Raw genomic sequence first — 17,576 nt, forward strand, 5'->3', positions numbered from 1 at the left:
GCTGACATTCAGAAGTGGATGCCTGAATCTTCAGGTAATACTGAACACAGTTTTGACCATTAAACTCTTGATATTAGATTGATGTTGCCAATTTAGACACTGATGATTTGCAAGACTAATAATACAACTGATGGGAAATTGTGTGTTGTTGTATTAGCATGAAGTTGTATTTAGCTGCTCAGTTGTCATCCACAGTTCCACCCCTGCATCTGATTGCTGAGGCAACATAATAATAAAGACATTCCTCAGTATTTGTATGCTTAAACTTTAGCCTGTTTGCATAAGAGATTGCTGGCCTCTTAGGAAGAACTGTGGGGACCCTAGGCAAACAGTGGAATTTGTGAACTCTCATCTTGCCTACTTATTACACCAGTCTCAACCCACAATGGTAACTGAAAAGTAGCTTTCACTCAGTTTTAGGAATTCTGATATCTAAATATGCAAGAATCTAGAAAAGCAACCCCTACCTTCAACTTTCCAGAGAATAGTAATAGTTACTATTTTATTAATGATGCTTCTAGAAACAGGTACTCAGCACTTTGGAATAATAATTTCTAAAAATATTTTGCAGATTTGCTTACTACTATTCCAGAAATCTTGCTCTGCAGTTTTGCTTGTTCCATTTCTGCACCCAGTAAAGTTTGCATAATTTGAAAACTTCTAACTTCTGAAGTATTTTAATTCTGACTAGATTGTTCTATGCATATTCCTCATTCCATACAAGTTAAAAATCTTACCTCTTTTTAGAGCTGTAGATGTTTGATTTAACCTTCCCCAGATAAAAAGAAGTCCTGACAACTTTTTGTGCAGAGATTAGGTCAATCCATACTGGGCTCGTGGCAGTCCTCTCGTAGTCCCAGTGGAATGTAAATTATTTTCCTTCAGTGTATTTTGGCACACACATACACTGTCGACCAAGATCATCTCATAGACTAGATGAAAGAGTAAAGCTGCATTGAAGCATTCTGAATTATTTAGTTGTAAATTTTACAACATTGTCTGTAAAAGCATAGCTGACATTTCCATTTTCATGTTGATAACCTTCAGTAGATCATTATTTTATATTACTCTTAAGGAATACTAACAGGTAATAAAATAAATGGTGCACATATTGGAAAGTCAGTAGTTGCTGCTGGCTTTTAAACATAGTCCTTATTCTTGGGCAATGTGCAGGATCTCCAATGTTTTCATTAGCTATTAGTTGTACTTGCTTTGCTCGTTTCATTCTAAAGACAAATTCAGCAGATCATGAAACGCAAAGTGTAACTATATTTCAAACTACATGTACAACAGATATGAAAAAGTGACTGTGGTCTCAATTATGCTTCTTTTCATAAAAGTGCTTTCTCTTAAGCCCTCTTTCTCCCCTTTTTTGAACTCTAGTAATATAGCTGAATTGTAGTTCCTTTCTATGGACAGTTGATCAAACATTCTCACCATTATATAATACAATTTTCATTTTATTTTAAACATACTTTGCATGATATAAAAATATTGATCACAGGGAGCTTTAACAATTGTTACTGCTATAAACAGGAATGCTGCACAATGTTTTTAGTGGAAATAAATTATATAGTCATTATCTCTTAAAAAAATCACAAGAAGGAGAACCTAGGCTGTTTGGTCATTGGCAGAAAATAAGTCCTTACTGAGTTCTTTACAAAACATGGACCCCAGTTATTTTCTACATTTGCTTTCCACATCTTGAGGAAAGCACAATGTGTCTGTCTCTGAAAGCCCCACAGGGTCTCTGGTGAACATTTAATTCCAAATATTAGCAAAGTTGCTGTTGTTCTTTTGTTCTAATGGAAAAATGTACACCAAAATAGCAAGTAGTGCTCTCTTCACTAATTCATAAGTGGTCTTTTCCAGTATGTGGGTACACAGCGGCACACTTCTTCACTGAAATAAAATCCAGCATCGCAGCGTTTCGTTCGAACTGTACATGGTGGTCTGTAACAACTAAAGAAATGAAAAAAGTGGGCATTAATAAAACATGATCATTTATATTAACGTGGAATATAAATCTATGCAATTATGATGCCATTGCTCTAAGAAACATTTAATTCCATAATTTAATTCATGTGAATACATATCTTTCAATTTCTGTTTATATTCTTACAACACTTTTAATTGGATTATTCTTCACTTAAAGACACTAAAGAGACTCAAGAATGTTACTGAGGAGAAATTATGGGGTTTTATAACATATATTAATATTTTTAAAGTATTGCCTGGTTGTATTAATCTTGAGTAATACATGAGGATTTTTTCTTTTAAAAACACAGTAATATTTTTTGTACTTCAGTCAGCTTACTATGAGCTACTGAATGCTACCTGTTTGAGAGGACAATCCAGACTGAGTAGATAATCAAATCTACCATCTTCTTTGCCAGGACTGTTTGTTGTCTTATTGGCTAATACAATAGCCATTTATATATATATGTTGCACTATGATCCTGATCTTGAAAACGAGAGCATACTTAAACTCCTATAGATCTCACTGAGTTCAATAGGGATACATCTATACCTCATATTACATCTATGTCCATTCTGAAGTATGATCAGAGCCTGCATGTTTCTGGTAAATCTTAAAGGAGAAAGGACAGAAATAGCACCTACTTAAATAAAGTAAATTTAATTGAAATAGATCATTAAACCACTACTCACATCTACCTAAAAATCAGAAGAATTTCTCTTCACAGATTATATGACTTAAAAAATAGAAGCTATACAAAGATAATATCTGTGGTTGTCCCTGAACTCCTCTTCCTTTTTCCTTTTTTAATTTTTTTTATTAAAACAAAACTTGACCTAAAATAACCTTACAACAACAATGCTAAATACTTTCTGGTGTATAATGGAGACAAAGTACAAGTCTGAGCTTTTTTCAGACATTGGCAATGAGTCAAAAGAGAAAAGTATATGTTTCAAATTTCAACACAGTTATACTTAAAACTTGTATTTAAATAATGTGTCTGTGAAACACTGATATTATGATAACTCATACTTACTTCAGTTTAAAGACATTACGGTATATTATATTAAGGCAATTTCAGTATCCTCTTCCCTAGGCAATTTCTTTGTTTCAAGCTTGTAGTTACTCTTATTATTGTTGCAGATATGTTAATATGTTGCATGCTTATTTTGGATACCAAGTTGCTACTTTGCAATAATTTGTTTATGATATGAGGTCTGGATTACAGTTATATCCATTCAAGCCAATTAGTTCAACCAATGAACACAAATATGAAGAAAGCAATAAGGAATGAGGAAGACAGCAACCATGGCATTTATTAACTAGTCATATCTTGTTCAGTGTTTTCAGTGTCATTAATCATAGATTATTTCACCGGTGTGACTTATTTGAGAGTAGCATTACTCTGTGCTAGGTGTAATATAGATATTTGGGATCAGAGTAACAACTCAAGGAAATCTCCCAAAGCCCTACTGATCTTTTGTCCCCCAAAATTCTGGAAACAGTGGTAAAAGCCAGCAAAAATCACACTGACACTTGAGAGAGACAGTGAAAGCAAGCGAGCAAGTGGACTGTACTATCTTCCATTTATTTGCCAGAGGAACGCTGTGAGCAAATGGGAAATCAGCAGTAGGCTTGTACTCAGAAAAAAGTACTCCACAGACATGTAATGGATCAAACACTGAACTCATTTTTGCCTATCTCTGCCATGAAAGATAGAGTATTTGAGGTACTGAATGACAGTATAATGAAAGAAAAGTAGTAAGAAAAGAAAAAGAATGAAAGACAAGGCCAAGCTCTCCTCCCACATCTATGACATGTTGTACATAATGAAAAGCAGTTGTGCAATCATGAAATATGAGGAGTCCACTTTCTTTAGGATTTGTGCCTCTTAGTGAATTGTGAGCTTCAGCGTAGCTTTGCTGCAGTTGACGAGTACAAAGCATCTCTCCCACGCAAGTTTCTTAGTGTCTAACAGCAGCCAGGTTCACATTACTGCAGTATTCCCCTCAGTTTGGACACTGCAACAGAACAAGAAACCCCTTTTCTCTTCTAAAAGGCTTTACAGCTAAGTTACCTAGTTATCTGGTCCTGTCAAAACTGACCAAAATCAATTTTTGAGGTGATTGATAGCACAGGCTGAGTAGTAGCACAGTCATTGTAACTAAATGTGGCTTCCTTAGGAGACTCTGCTGAACAATAGAGACCAGGTCTTTCCAAAGATTTAGGCTGAATGTTGCTTATGGAGTGCTTCCATTTAGCATATGTCTGCTTTGTTGAGATAGGCTGGGTGAGTCACTTCTAACTTTCTCTTTATGGTCAGTAACTGTGATTTTGCTACTGAATGCCCAGGTTTGAGATTCTGAAGGTTCTAAGACCTCCACAGATGAAACTAAAGTAGAAATGCTGTCTTTTGTGGTGGTTGCCATCATCATCATCGTCATTATCGACAACCAGAATTTTTTTTAAGAGGGGTGTGTGTGTGTACACGTGTGTAGCACTGTACTTTGTAAACAATTTTTCATTCCCATCCTCTGGACCAGAGGCTAACACTAGAGCCAGAGGCACTTTAGGTACAGTGCAGAAAAATGTAGGTGCTTCGTAACCAGAATCTAAAACAACTAGCCCTCTGCACAGGGAGCTGCCTAGGATGCAGATACAAGATCCCACTCCACTCTAGGTCTTAGGCATCTTATGCAAAGTTAGAGAGAGGCACCTCCAGTTACTTGGTCTCATAACAGCAAAGAGATCTTTCTTTCAAAAGACAAACAGGAGGTTGCAGGGGCTTTTTTCTTCCTTTTACAGAAGACTTGGGACAGAGCCAAAATGTGAGAAACCTAGGCTGAGTCCTTTCTTAAGAAGGAGGGATTGCATCTTCTATTACCCTTGTCAGTGCTACTGTCTACAGGGATATTGGTAGTAGAGCTATAGAGTTACACTATATACGATTCTTTCTCTCTCTCTCCATACAAAGGAGAAGTGCTTAGAAAAGAGGAACACCAAAAAGTATCCTATGTCATACTGAATCTAGAAGCAAGAAAGAGATTCAAGCTCTTTACAGTGTTCAACCACAGCACAGAAAAGCTTGGCTCAATTCCCTCCTTAAAATACTAAGTCATTAATTAAATAACAGTGGCATCAGATATTTATTATAGCATTTCTTAGCTTTTTAAATACCTGGCTCTTCCAGTTGTGAATGTTGTTTTAAGTAGTGGCTTGTATGAGTAGCACTGTTGAAAATGCACATTAGTGAAGTGCTATGATTCCTTTTTGTTTTATAGTAAGCTGATGAGGCCCCTGGTGATAAGGCAGTATTATATATAACCTACCTCAGCAAAATTATATGAAGCAGAAATTATATTGTTTGTTTTTTAGAACCTAAAGTCATTCCAATTTTTGTATATAGACTGCTACTGCTATGAGTGTAGAAGTCATGGAAAGAAAAGCTCCTATGATATATAAAGAAATTGCAGTTTTCTGTCTCACCAAATCCCATTTAAAGGATAAATGCAAGCATTATACTTTAGGGTTATATATGTCTACTCTTCCACAGAAGTCTCCCAGAACTGCAAGACTTGTTACGCACTCATAAATCTTTAGTAGCATCTGAGTGAAACGAAGGATATGCAAAATTTTAGAAAGTAAAATGAGTGATAGTATTTCCAGAACTAACTCCTGAAATCTAGTTAGGAATATTTTAATGATCTGAATTGCAATATTCAGTTCTTGTAGAAAATACAGTGGGATTTTTAAATAGCATAAAAAACAGGGAGCTTGAATTTATAGCACGTCCTTACTCTGAGATTTAATTAATTAGGAAAAAAATTACATGAAGTACTAATAAGAGAGATTACAAGAAACTAAATATACTTTAAAATATTTATTCTGCCTAGTTGTTTCCTTTTAGAGATGAGAAAAGTTATAGAAGATAACCAAAGAGAAGTTCATGGTTTACTTATGGCTATGAAGTGCTTCAGCAACACAGCTAATAAACACAAGCTAAAATTTTATACTCAAAACATCATGGAAAGATTAAAGACTTAGGTTACCTGCATGTCTGGTGATGGAACCTTTTTCCTTTTAAGAAGCATTTATTGGGAGATTCTATACATTCACAGGTGCATTTTGCAGGATTTAGTGGCTGATGTTTAGGACAGGTTTTTTTACATACACACTGGCATTTATCTTCATCAAATTCTTTGCTGGGCCCACAGGAAGTAGGGAGAAGTTTGTTTTTGCACATGCACTGACATGACGCTTTATCTAATTCTTTGTGAGGTCCACAGCTTGAGGGCCGCACACCTCCTTTGCAGACACACTGACAGGTTTCCTCATCCAGCTCTTTGTTTGGTCCACAAATATGGAATCCTTCAAAAGTGTCTAGAAATCAGGCAAAGTTGTTACATAATTATCAGAATTTTAACTGTATCTATTTCCACATTTCCAAGTGAAGAAATAGTATCACAGTCATACCTGGTAAAATGTTTTAAGAATAAAAACAATGCAAAAGAGAGGAAATATTCAGTAATAGCATTAAAAAGAAAAAAGATTCAACTATTTAATTTTCAAAGTTTTTATTTCTCCTTTAGGTAAATAAAAACACGGAACTACATCTAATACTTTAAGTAAAACTACTTACCTGTATCTCCAAGGTGAGAAGAGAAACCAAAATCATGTTGTGCCAAACATTGGCAAATTTGATTATTCCAGATATGATTTTTTGGACAGGTCTTGTTTGCCACATGACACCTATGAAATAAGACATACTGTTAATTCATTACCATAAGAAATCAAGAGGAAGGCAACTGTAGGCACTGATCACATTTACTCCCTTCCATTACAAAAATTTTCTGCAAAGCTTGAGTTCATTCATAATTTCATTTTCTGCTCCTGTCAAATCTATTATTAGCTGAGGTTCTCCCCACCTCAGAAATCTTCAACCATTTGTTGAAGTTACCTTTTCACAGTTCAAGTTTTAGCTAAGTAGAAGTTAAGTTTTAGCTTGTAGAAACTGTTACTGGTGATTTCCTAATGTAGGTTAGTAACAGATTTAACTCTTAAATGTAAACCTTACATACAAAACAGACCAGTGTAAAAATTACTTGTGCACCAAATAGGCGCTAACAGGCATAAATTTCTACGTTGCTTTTTACAGTACAAAAATGCTTTCACACATATAGTAATCCAAAGATAGCTGATAGTGGTTTCCAAATTAACGCTGTAGTCTGGACTGTAATTTCAAATAAGATCAGATTATCAGATTCTCCTCCCCTTTATAAGACAGTTCTATGTCATTTACTGACTCTTTCTCATCAGCCACTCAAATCTTGGACAGCTTTCTTGAATCTAATCCTTTCTTGAATCTAATATAATCTTTGGACTTCATCAGTGATGCCCCTTCTCAGCAGACATGAAAGACAGTAAAAAATTCTAATATGCTCTATACCTGCTAGTGTTTTGCAGCCACAGTAGTGCTGCCAAAGAAAGCAAAATATCCTAACAGCAACTGGTGTCGTCTTAAATGATGACTGAACTCAGCTAGTAGCTCCACCACAAATAGAATATTCATGTATATTATTTGATCTGTCTTGCTTGCAATTTCTTTACCACCACAGGTGACATTACAGGTTTTAACGAGTCAAGCCTAAGCCTAATTTCATGCATCCAGTCATTTATGCATTGTTTCTGTAGTTATTCCTAATATTCTCATCTGTTAAAACAGAACATACATTGTACATTTTAAGTTTTTTTTTCATTTCCCTGAAGAGCAGCATAACTCATCATTCAGAAATGCAGGTGCTAGGACATTCTTCCTTGATTATCAAGGATACCGCTCCCCTTCACCACATTAAACAGCTTTTTCTCAGTCAGGACTGCTGCAGTTTAACGTTATCCTGCAATGCCTCATATTTTATCAAGCTGTCAATTGCCATTTCTTTCTGCTAATGATCTCACTCATGCTCCCTCACTTGGCTACTTTTCCTCTGGGCATGTGTGTTCTTTTTCCTATCTCCTGTTTCTGCTTGAGAAATTGTGCAGAGAATTTACAGACATATTATTGTATTCTGTTTAAAAAACAACTCAGACCCAGAGTAGCCTGTCTCTAGCCAGGCAAGTTTTAAACTAAATACAAAAGGCAGCCAGGGGTGACAGCGTGAAGAAAATATCAAACACATATGAACCATAATAAGACGATGTTCATAACAAAATCAAGTTACCAAAAAACTCAAAGAGAACTGTATGTATTTCAATGTAAGGTATTTAGACAACAGGCAAAAGGAACTGCTTGCTTGCACATTCTACCCTGGTGGCTAGTACTGAAAATTATAGAAGGGAAGATTCACATGGCTCAAATTTTTAAGTGATTTATCACAACATTTTAGGAAAGTTCAAGAAGGCCAAAAAGATCACAGGCATAACACTTTGCAAAAAATTTCACTACCTTTTTCCAAGTCATTGTCAACTTGGAAAAAAAATTATGCTAACTTGTTATGTGGCAGTATCCAAACAGATAATATACAAGAGAGGGAAATATTTACTGTGTACAACATACATCCAAACCACATCTAAAATATGCCTATCTGCTCTGTAAGCACCTACCTACAACAACGTGGGGAAAAAATCATCATGGAGACTTTGATCTATGTGATGTATAATGAAGGCCCAAACAAAAAAATTGCCAAGCTTCTAAAGTAAAAATTGACAATTTTTTAATTCAATTGCATCTCTTGACGAAATGCTATATAAACAGAGAAGAGTACAACTCAAGATTAATCCAGGAGGTATTCTGAAACACTAGTTAACATGAACTAACATGCCTCAGCTCCAAAAATATGTGAAGGTAGCTACTACTTTTTAGAAGGAAAAAGCAGAACAAATTGGGAGAAGGGGAGGACAAAGAGCTAGACCTTAATTCTCATGATGAAGCTGTGCATAATTTTTTTTTTTTAAAGCTTATTGGCTTATAAAAAATGATCTACTATTTCTATACTATCTGGCACATCATTTTTCTCTTCTTTATTATGTATGTCGGTATGCCTGTGCCAAGGCATAATCCAGCCTTAAATTCCTATCTTTACTATCTTAAAAAACAAAAGCTATACTCTTAGCCTTTTCTTTCCAATAACATGCAAGACAGACATTATTATATGTCTGTTAAAGTGAGCATGTAGATAAATACATGTACACGTACAGATCTGCCTCTGTGACAAAAAAAGCAGATTTCCAAGGTTTTGGCTTTATGACAGTTTCACTAGCGTACAATCCCACACATAAAAATGCACTCCAAAGGATGAGAGTAAGGACAGTAAATACTTTGGACTAGAACTATGCAGAATCTTTTGTGATTACGCTTTTGATACTTAAAAAGCTGAATCGAACTGAGAACTTTCTATGGAAATTAGGAATCCTGAGTGGATTCTGTAAAGGCACCCAGCAGCGTTTTTAGGCAGCTGAATACCTTTAAGCTTAATATCCTTTTAAAAGAAGGCTTTAAAAAAAAAGAAAAAAGAAAAAAACCCTCCCGAGTGCTTCTAAATTCTAAATATTAAAGATGGTGCTAGTACTAGAAAAAGCCTTTATATGTTCTGGTCTAATATTTCTCAGCCTTTTGAAGCATGAGTCCTTACTCACAAAACAACTACTTACTGTATTTACTGGTCAAAGCCCCCCTGTATCTATATGCTTACTTCCCTGTCGAAAGGTAACTGAGCTGTTATTTGCAATTTAAAGATAGTTAACAGTTTTCTGGCTGAAGTATACACCTGCAGTAGTAATTACAACTGCTCTCACTGTGGAAGAACAGAGAAGCTGCCAACAGTCAGTGTAATTTGACTTCATTATTTACTCGAGAGTTTTCACTTTTTATAATCTGTTAATTAGGCAATTAATTTTTAATAGATTTATTTCCAATCCACTGTTTATGACCCACATTTTGATAAAGCAATTCAATAATGTCAGTTGAAATATAATATAATCTGTATTTAGCTAGAGCACATGTCTGAAAACATCCAGACTTGAACTGAATGAAAACAGAGGAAAAACTAACTTCTGTGGACACTTCCCTATTCACTTGCCTTATTAAAAATGTACATAATTAACTCCAGTTCAGTTTCTAGTCCTTGGTTCTTCTACAGAACAACTGTTTGTAACTGCCTGCTATGTATTTTTGTTCTACTAAATATTTATACATCATGAAATCACCACTCAATCTTTTAAAATGAAGGGCATGAGTTCTTTAAGCCTTTTAATAGCAACTGCTTCAGTGCTAGATTTCTTTTGTGTTTAATTTTTAAGGTTTTGAAAGAAAAAAGAATTGGATGTTATGTTCCCGTTCCAAATCTATATGCTAATTCTCTGGTTTGCCCACTAACTCTTTGTTTCCCCTTCCCACTCTGTTTTGGTTTTCACTTCTGGAATGTGGAAATGTCCAAAAAGATTTTTAGTCAAAGATTTCCTAAGAATGTTTTTTTTCCCCCTCTTAACAGCTGCTCACAGGAAAATACAGTTTGAGAGAGAAATGTTGAGTACTCCATACTTCCAACAGTAAGTATTTTTGGATAGCTTTTGTTATTTTTTTGAAGAAGTTGATTTTATCCTTTTTGAAGGTCTGAATCATTTATTGACTTGATCATCATAGTGTCACATTTTGCAGGTAGAATACCTAGGTTGCTAAATTTGAAGATCCATATACCAATGGTAAATTCTTATTAAAGTCAGTGGCAATTTTCTGTAGACAGGAATGAGTAAGATGAATAAAGACCTTCAGAATTTGGCTGTCTGAAAGCATTCATACCTCCGGTTACATGGTGTTTCACTACTTACTCACATCTTCGAATAATTATATATTGTTATATAAAATTATTTTACATGTTTTCTCTAAGCCTCAATTTGCATTGTAGCTCCTTCCATGAAAAAACCTCATAACATTCCTTTTGATTTTTAAATGACCTAGCTCCAGTTTACACCACTGCATAAAAGGTACTGTACTAATTATTTTAGTAACATTCTTTCCATGTAAAACAATATTAGTTGATTTATAAAACTTTGCATTCTGCTTTTATTAGTGTATATAAGCTGACCTATCTTAATTGCAAAAGCTTTTAACATTATTTTAAATCTAATTTCATAAGCTTGCTCACAACATGAGAGGAAAGACAGGGTCTGTACTTACTGAGTTTGTGTTGCTGGCAAGGAACGTCTTATGATAGAATGAACTTGTCTGTAGACATCCAACTTTGACATGCATCGGCAGGACGTGTGATTGGCAAAACTGACAGTTATAGGTTTAGGGCCATGAGAGAGGGGCACTGTAATCTCAAACAACTACAAAAAAAGAAAGAAAGAAAGAAAGAAAGAAAAAGACCTGTTTATAGATCAGTAACAGTACAACTAAAAACAATATAATGACAAACAAAAAAAAGCTATAAGGAAGTTAATTCGGGTTTTTGTTCCTTACCATTGTTCAGTGGCATATACAGTTATGCTACTAAGTAATCACTATGTACAAAATGAACACAGTACCTATGTTATGCCAATTGACATGCTGCCCTGTTACGTGCCTGTTTGCTTACGATGCATTTAAATTAAAGCTGTTAAAAAAGGAAAACGTACAAAGAGCACTTTCTTCAGGAGAAAAATGACTTTCAAATTGGCAGTCTTTTTTAAAAACAAAACTTAGTATTTGGAAGGTGCTACAGTCATCCAAAAAGTCAGAAAACAAGAATAATTTAAAAAGGGAGTAAGTTAGAACATAATATGTCAGTCTGCTACAGTTACAGAGCTTGTGTAAAACAGCAATATATTGGATTTAGGTCATAACATTTTTGTTGATGAACATGTTTATAACTACAGCATACTGTATTTTTCACTTTCCAATATTTTTATCAATGCAAATTATATGATTACCCTAGCACAATGCATCTTGAATTGATAGTATCTTCTTTTCAGGATAATAAAACATGATTATTTTAATAATAGTAGTATTTATGTGAATCAATAAATTTCTGCTTTTAATGGGAAATAATGTTCTTCTGATGGAAGAGCACAACTTCAGCAATACTTTGTGGGGAAAAAAAGCGAACATGGGACAACTAACTGACAAACAGCAAGACTCATTTCAGTATGTAACTCAGGACATTTACTTTATCAAATCAAGAATATTTCCTTCTAAGTTTCAAATCTTGATAGTTTCCTGAAAAGTTAAGACAAATACTTTATGTCAAATTCTAAAAAAACACTTCATTTTTTGTTGTATTTTAAGTAACATAATAGTGCCCAGCTGCCATTTAGGTGTTTACTCACTTTTCCAAATATATTTAAGAACCTTTCTGCATCTTCTGGGGATTTAAGTCCTTTTAAAAATATTGTCTATGTTTTTTATTCCAGTTTCAGTTGATGGGATTGCGTATCATGACACATTAACTTTTTGCTGAAATTTATTTGCAATCTTATACTTCTTTGTAATCAATAATTTCATGGTATGGAATACAGGCAGCATGCAAACATAATGAAAACCCTGATAATTTTAAATAATTCAAAATACAAAGCATATTTACTAGCATGTCTTGAAAACAGTATCTTGCACTGATATATGCAAGTGAACATATGTATTCATCAAGTACACACAAGGTGAAAGGACACTTGTGCAGCCCATGATGAAGCTTGTACTATTGTCATGACCAAACTATGGAGCTTAAACTTGGGCTTCATAAAGTGCAATCAATTCTGATAAATATTCCATATTTTACCACACAAATTTTGGCAGTATTTAGTGACTGGACCTTTAAAAATATTTAACATGGGGAGTGTCATCGTATGAGAACTGAATTGGCAAAGATATTAAATTGTCATCTTACTCTGTTACAGAGCACTGCAATGCAATTATTTTTGCTGTACCTTTTTTGTTAATAAACAGGATTTTTACTCCGGTTCTGCCCATATAGCACCTTTAGAAAATACAACCTCTCTTATATCAGTTTTAAATGTTGGTTTTTCAATAGAATTTCTGAAAATGCAAACTGATACACATTTACATCTGCAGAAGGAGAACCAAACTGAAAAAAAATTCCTGTATCTTCCAAGTACAGATGAAAAAACTGTCTATCCAGGGAGCTACCATGGAAAGAGTTTTTCTTGCTAGTTAGAGAGACTTCTAGCCAAAGCACATTAACATTTGGATTCCTGCTCCAGTTGCAAAATAAATAACCCTTCTTAAAATTTTGGTCCTCAGAGGCATTAATAAGGTAATAGGACAAGATTTAAAGATTAAAGATTTGAAGTTGAAAGATTTGTACTAATAAAATGATTTCTAAGCAAATGTCTGCTTTTCTCAAACATAATTATCACCAGACAAACCTCCAGGGTTTTCACTAAGCTCAAAACAAACCTCTGGAAAGAGTCTATCAACTTTTTATTATACTTACAATCCTCTTTGGCTTGCCAACCAGTATTGGCTCCTCTGTCCTTATCTATTATACCAGTTCTTTCAAATTAATCACTAAAGCCGTTCTTACCAATATGTCTCATCCAAAAAAGCAATGATCATTACACAGAGCTATCATTTTTTTCTACTAATATTTTATATGGGCATTGCTTTATGTACCTATGCATTTCACTAAAATGTTCACCTATTGGAGGCCTTCATAGTTTTTGTTACAATGCACTAAATGCACAAGCTAGCCAGCAAATTGCTGGGGATGGGGGGAGGGTTGTTGTATTTTAAGAGGCAGAAAGGACCGTGTTTTTGTAAAATAGCTTTAATTTGTGCATACAGTACACATTTCAAAAGATACATGTGAAGTTCTTTGGGCTTCTGTTTTTTACATACTGATCTCCATACAGGTGCCATAATGCACCTACATATGCATGAATTCCACCTCTTTTAAAAAGTTGGGCTTTCAGAAGGACAGCATAGCAGTTGAGGCCTCTTTGAAAAATTTGTCCATATAATAATCTATAGATGTGAAAGACTTTAATATGTTAAATATCTTGCAAGAACACTGATTCTTAATACACGTATATGAATATGAGGGGCAGAACAAAGGGTATGGATTTAATTATAATATTTCATGTCCAAAGAGAATCTTGTGTTTTCTGTGTTCTCATAGGACAGTGTGAACTTCCTTCTCTGAAGCTGAAACAAAAACCCACTATAGGGAGAACTGATAAAACTCAGTAACTGAAGATAAGCACGATTCTTTGCATCAACCAAACTGTAGCTGACCTAGCAAAAGGGGGCTATTTTGTACCTCCTCTATTCCTGGACTAGGATCAGCTTGCCATGCTGCAAATTTTAACAGACGCCGGACTGCCGGAGAGGGCAGTATAGGATTACTGCTACAATTTCAAACCACCAGGACCAAAGAGGTCCCTGTCAGTCCACTAAGTCTCTCGATGAGTTGCACGAATACACTATGAGAAATTTCAGTAAAAGTCTTTGAGCAGGACTTACCGGTTTTGAGCTGAAACATCATTCATCTCCATCTCCATTTATCCTTCCGTTGAAACTGTGAAAGGTGTCAGTTTAGAGGCAAATGTTGCTAACAACTATTCTCCTCAAAGTGTCAGTATTACAACTCAAAAAAACCCCCTAGTTAAACAGTGTAAAGCTAGACTAACTTCTTTGACTTCAGAGAATTACTTTCAATTCGTTCAACTAAATTATGTTAACAGCAACGTATTTTATGTCACCCGCAAATAGTTACTGTTCATACATAAAGTCAACAGAACAAAACCAACTGTTTATGTCAGAAATTAGATTATATCAAATTTGATATTACATTTCTAGCCCTTACTTTTGGTAAGTGGTGGAGATTACACATGAATTAGTATTTTGAAAAAGAATATAAGCAAGATCTATTTTCTTTACTGGAAATGGTAGAAGTAAGATACTGGGGTTTGAATACTGGAAATATTCTTCTTGCAATTTTTGTTTGCACATGCTATTAGTATACTGTATTCTGATGCATATGCAAAAAGCAGATATTTATGTTTCTTTTCTGAGAACAAAAATATATCAAGCAGGGAATTCACAAGAAATAAATTTCTGAAAAGTATTCGTTACTGAAAACGTGTGTTTAATACTCTGCATAATTCTGCTTATATAATGTCTGATATTCTGAAACAAAATACATTCTAAACAAGTCTACATTCTGCTCTTGGCTGCGATAGCACCATCTCAAAATCCACTGAAGCTGTTGAAGTGAAAGTGAATAAACTGTATATTTGTAATTTGATTTTGAATCATCACATCTTAAAAGACATTTCATTTAGATAAGATCTGACCTTCAGTAATGCTTCCTCTTTTTTTTTTTCTTAAGCATCTTTAGTTTATCTTTTGTTCATCTCCACTGTCCAATAGAGCCATGAACCCAACATCTGTGGTCACTATGGGGCATGCCTGGCAGCACGTAACAGCCAAATAATATCTAGAAAGGATTTTTGCAAGAGAAATGCAGCATAGCATCTGTGTGTGAGGCTAGCTCCTGGCTGGCTTCTCTTCTGGCACTGTTGGTGGCTGCCTAGCGCCCATGTGGGTACCTCTGGGGCTGCTTGGAGATGGGAGAGGATAGACTGGCTGATCCTTCATGCAATAAAGGAATTACTTCTTAAAGGGCCAAATTTTCCCTCACTTCTCTGCTTCAAATCATAGTAAGGATTGAACTAATACATGCTACAGGCAGTAGAGAAAAGACATTTCCTTCAGGCCTGTTCTTCAGGGGCTGATGCCTAAAGGACAAACATTCAGGACTAAAGACCCTAAAGAATGAGCTTCAATTCCCAGAAGAATAGAAGATCAGACAGCAGTAAGGATTTGGGCAATTTCTTCAGAGTGGGGAGTTTTTATTGTTCACTGTTTTGAGAAAACTGTTAAATATTAAATTAAATATATTAAAGAGTAAATTAAAGTGCATTAAATAAGCATTGCTAAAGTTTGATGAAAATGCTCAAAAATTAAAGCAAACAAACAAACAAAAAAACCAGACAATTTGCTCATGGTATCCTGTGCATATGTGCTACCAACATCTATTCTGAACACTGTGTGAGGTTAGAAACTCAATGGAAAAACAACCACCAAAGCAGTAACTGATAGCAAAACTAGAGAGTATTATATACTAAGGAAAAATTAAAACCACACAAAATTACAGCTAAGCCTCTGTTCCAGCCTCTTCCACATGAATATGGTAGCAGAAATCAGGAACATTCTGTTAATCCAAGTATCTAACACATACTAATGGAAGTTCTTTGTATCTGAAGAACAGTTGAAAAATACCTGTTGTTAATGCATTTCACAAGAATTTAACATCTCCCATCCTGTCAGTCTGAGATGGTTTTGTCACTGATATCTAGTTGGCAGGTCCTCCAGTCTTTCTCATCCTTTCTAATATTTCTCTTCAAGGCAAGGTGTTCAGGCCTTGCCTCCCTAGGTCTTTACCCAATGCAATGATTCTCCACACCAGCCTCATTCCAGCCCAGTCATGGGTTTTTTTTTATCAGGCAGTAAGCATGCAAAGCTTGATTCCCTTCTCTCTTCTTGGGACCTGTCAGATAATCTACTCTTTTCGGCATTATGGCAGGCGCGCTTTTAGTCTGAGCTCCTTTTGAGTCAACCAGGCTCCTTCCTTCTCAGCATGGGGGATAAAGGGGACATATCAGTGTTAGACAAATTCTCCCTACAAGATGGGATTTAGATGCCTAGATCTGAAACTGCATCAACATTTTTGTTCAACTTCATGTTACAAAGTGCTCTAGTTGCAAGTAATTCTAAATGTTTGTCTTCTAAGGCTTTTGGACATTTCTAAGGCTTAAAAGGTATGGCAGATTATCTTGAACACAACAAAACACACATACCTAATGCAAACAAACAAGTTGCATATGCTTCACCTAAAATGAAGGAATGAGAACTTTTTCAGAGAAAAAAAATCCCAGTTTTGTTTTTGTTTTTACAGATAAAGCCATACACTTCTCTCTCACCCTGGTCTAAAAAAAGAAGTATCACCACTTTGGCTGAAGTTTTAAAGCAAGAAAATAACAACATATCACGCTGAGGCAGACTTCTGGCACAGAAAATTTAAACCCCTATTGATTAAAAATAACATAGTTAGGCTGAGAAGAAAACAGGGTTTAAAATGGAATATGGCAGGTAATCTGAATATTAGGCTGTGTAAGCTAGAGTTGCTTACCACTGAACAAGAGTGTGGGTTATTATAAACAAAGTTGTTTCCCATTTCCTGTGTCACAAAGAAATACAAGGGCCCTGTACAGTAAATGGCATCAAGACTTTCAAATAAAAACTGAAGTCTGCTTAAAGCAAGATTTTTGTGCTAAAATCATCACACGTTGGTACTATATGGAAAAAAGTTACAACTTTATACCTTTTGCCTTTATACCGTTAAGAATGACTAATATTCCCTTTCCAGAACAACTTTTTCCACATCCAGAGTATAAACAAGCATTCTTTAGTTATCAGTGTGACTTGTTACTTTATAAAACAGATCTAATATATGCACTATTTATGCACTTTACATCTTAAAATAGATTTATTCTTCAGGTTCCCCCCCCCTTTTTTTTATCATAGGCTCTTCAGACACTAACAGCT

General features: G+C 35.0%; 1 protein-coding gene and 1 long non-coding RNA gene across 9 annotated transcripts in view; one reads left to right on the top strand and one right to left on the bottom strand.

The window, feature by feature from the left end:
• Positions 1-17,576, bottom strand: part of VEGFC (vascular endothelial growth factor C) — a 166,369-nt gene that overhangs the window by 83,130 nt on the left and 65,663 nt on the right. For all 6 annotated transcript variants that reach the window (XM_067297925.1, XM_067297927.1, XM_067297926.1 and 3 more), the window contains exons 4-7: positions 11,151-11,302; positions 6,618-6,727; positions 6,028-6,358; positions 738-1,962 (exon numbers count right to left, since the gene is read on the bottom strand). In XM_067297925.1, coding sequence (XP_067154026.1) covers positions 1,848-1,962; positions 6,028-6,358; positions 6,618-6,727; positions 11,151-11,302 — 708 coding nt within the window. In that variant the 3' untranslated portion in view covers positions 738-1,847. The remainder of the gene's footprint in view (positions 1-737; positions 1,963-6,027; positions 6,359-6,617; positions 6,728-11,150; positions 11,303-17,576) is intronic.
• Positions 1-17,576, top strand: part of LOC136992261 (uncharacterized) — a 98,242-nt gene that overhangs the window by 71,424 nt on the left and 9,242 nt on the right. For 2 of the 3 annotated variants that reach the window (XR_010884406.1, XR_010884407.1), the window contains exon 2: positions 10,465-10,522. This is a non-coding gene — a long non-coding RNA (uncharacterized lncRNA). Of the gene's footprint in view, positions 1-7; positions 35-10,464; positions 10,523-17,576 lie in introns of those variants that run through there. The other variant, XR_010884408.1, reaches the window with a different exon arrangement.

This window comes from Apteryx mantelli, chromosome 5, assembly GCF_036417845.1.
Source record: "Apteryx mantelli isolate bAptMan1 chromosome 5, bAptMan1.hap1, whole genome shotgun sequence".
NCBI lineage: Eukaryota > Metazoa > Chordata > Aves > Apterygiformes > Apterygidae > Apteryx > Apteryx mantelli.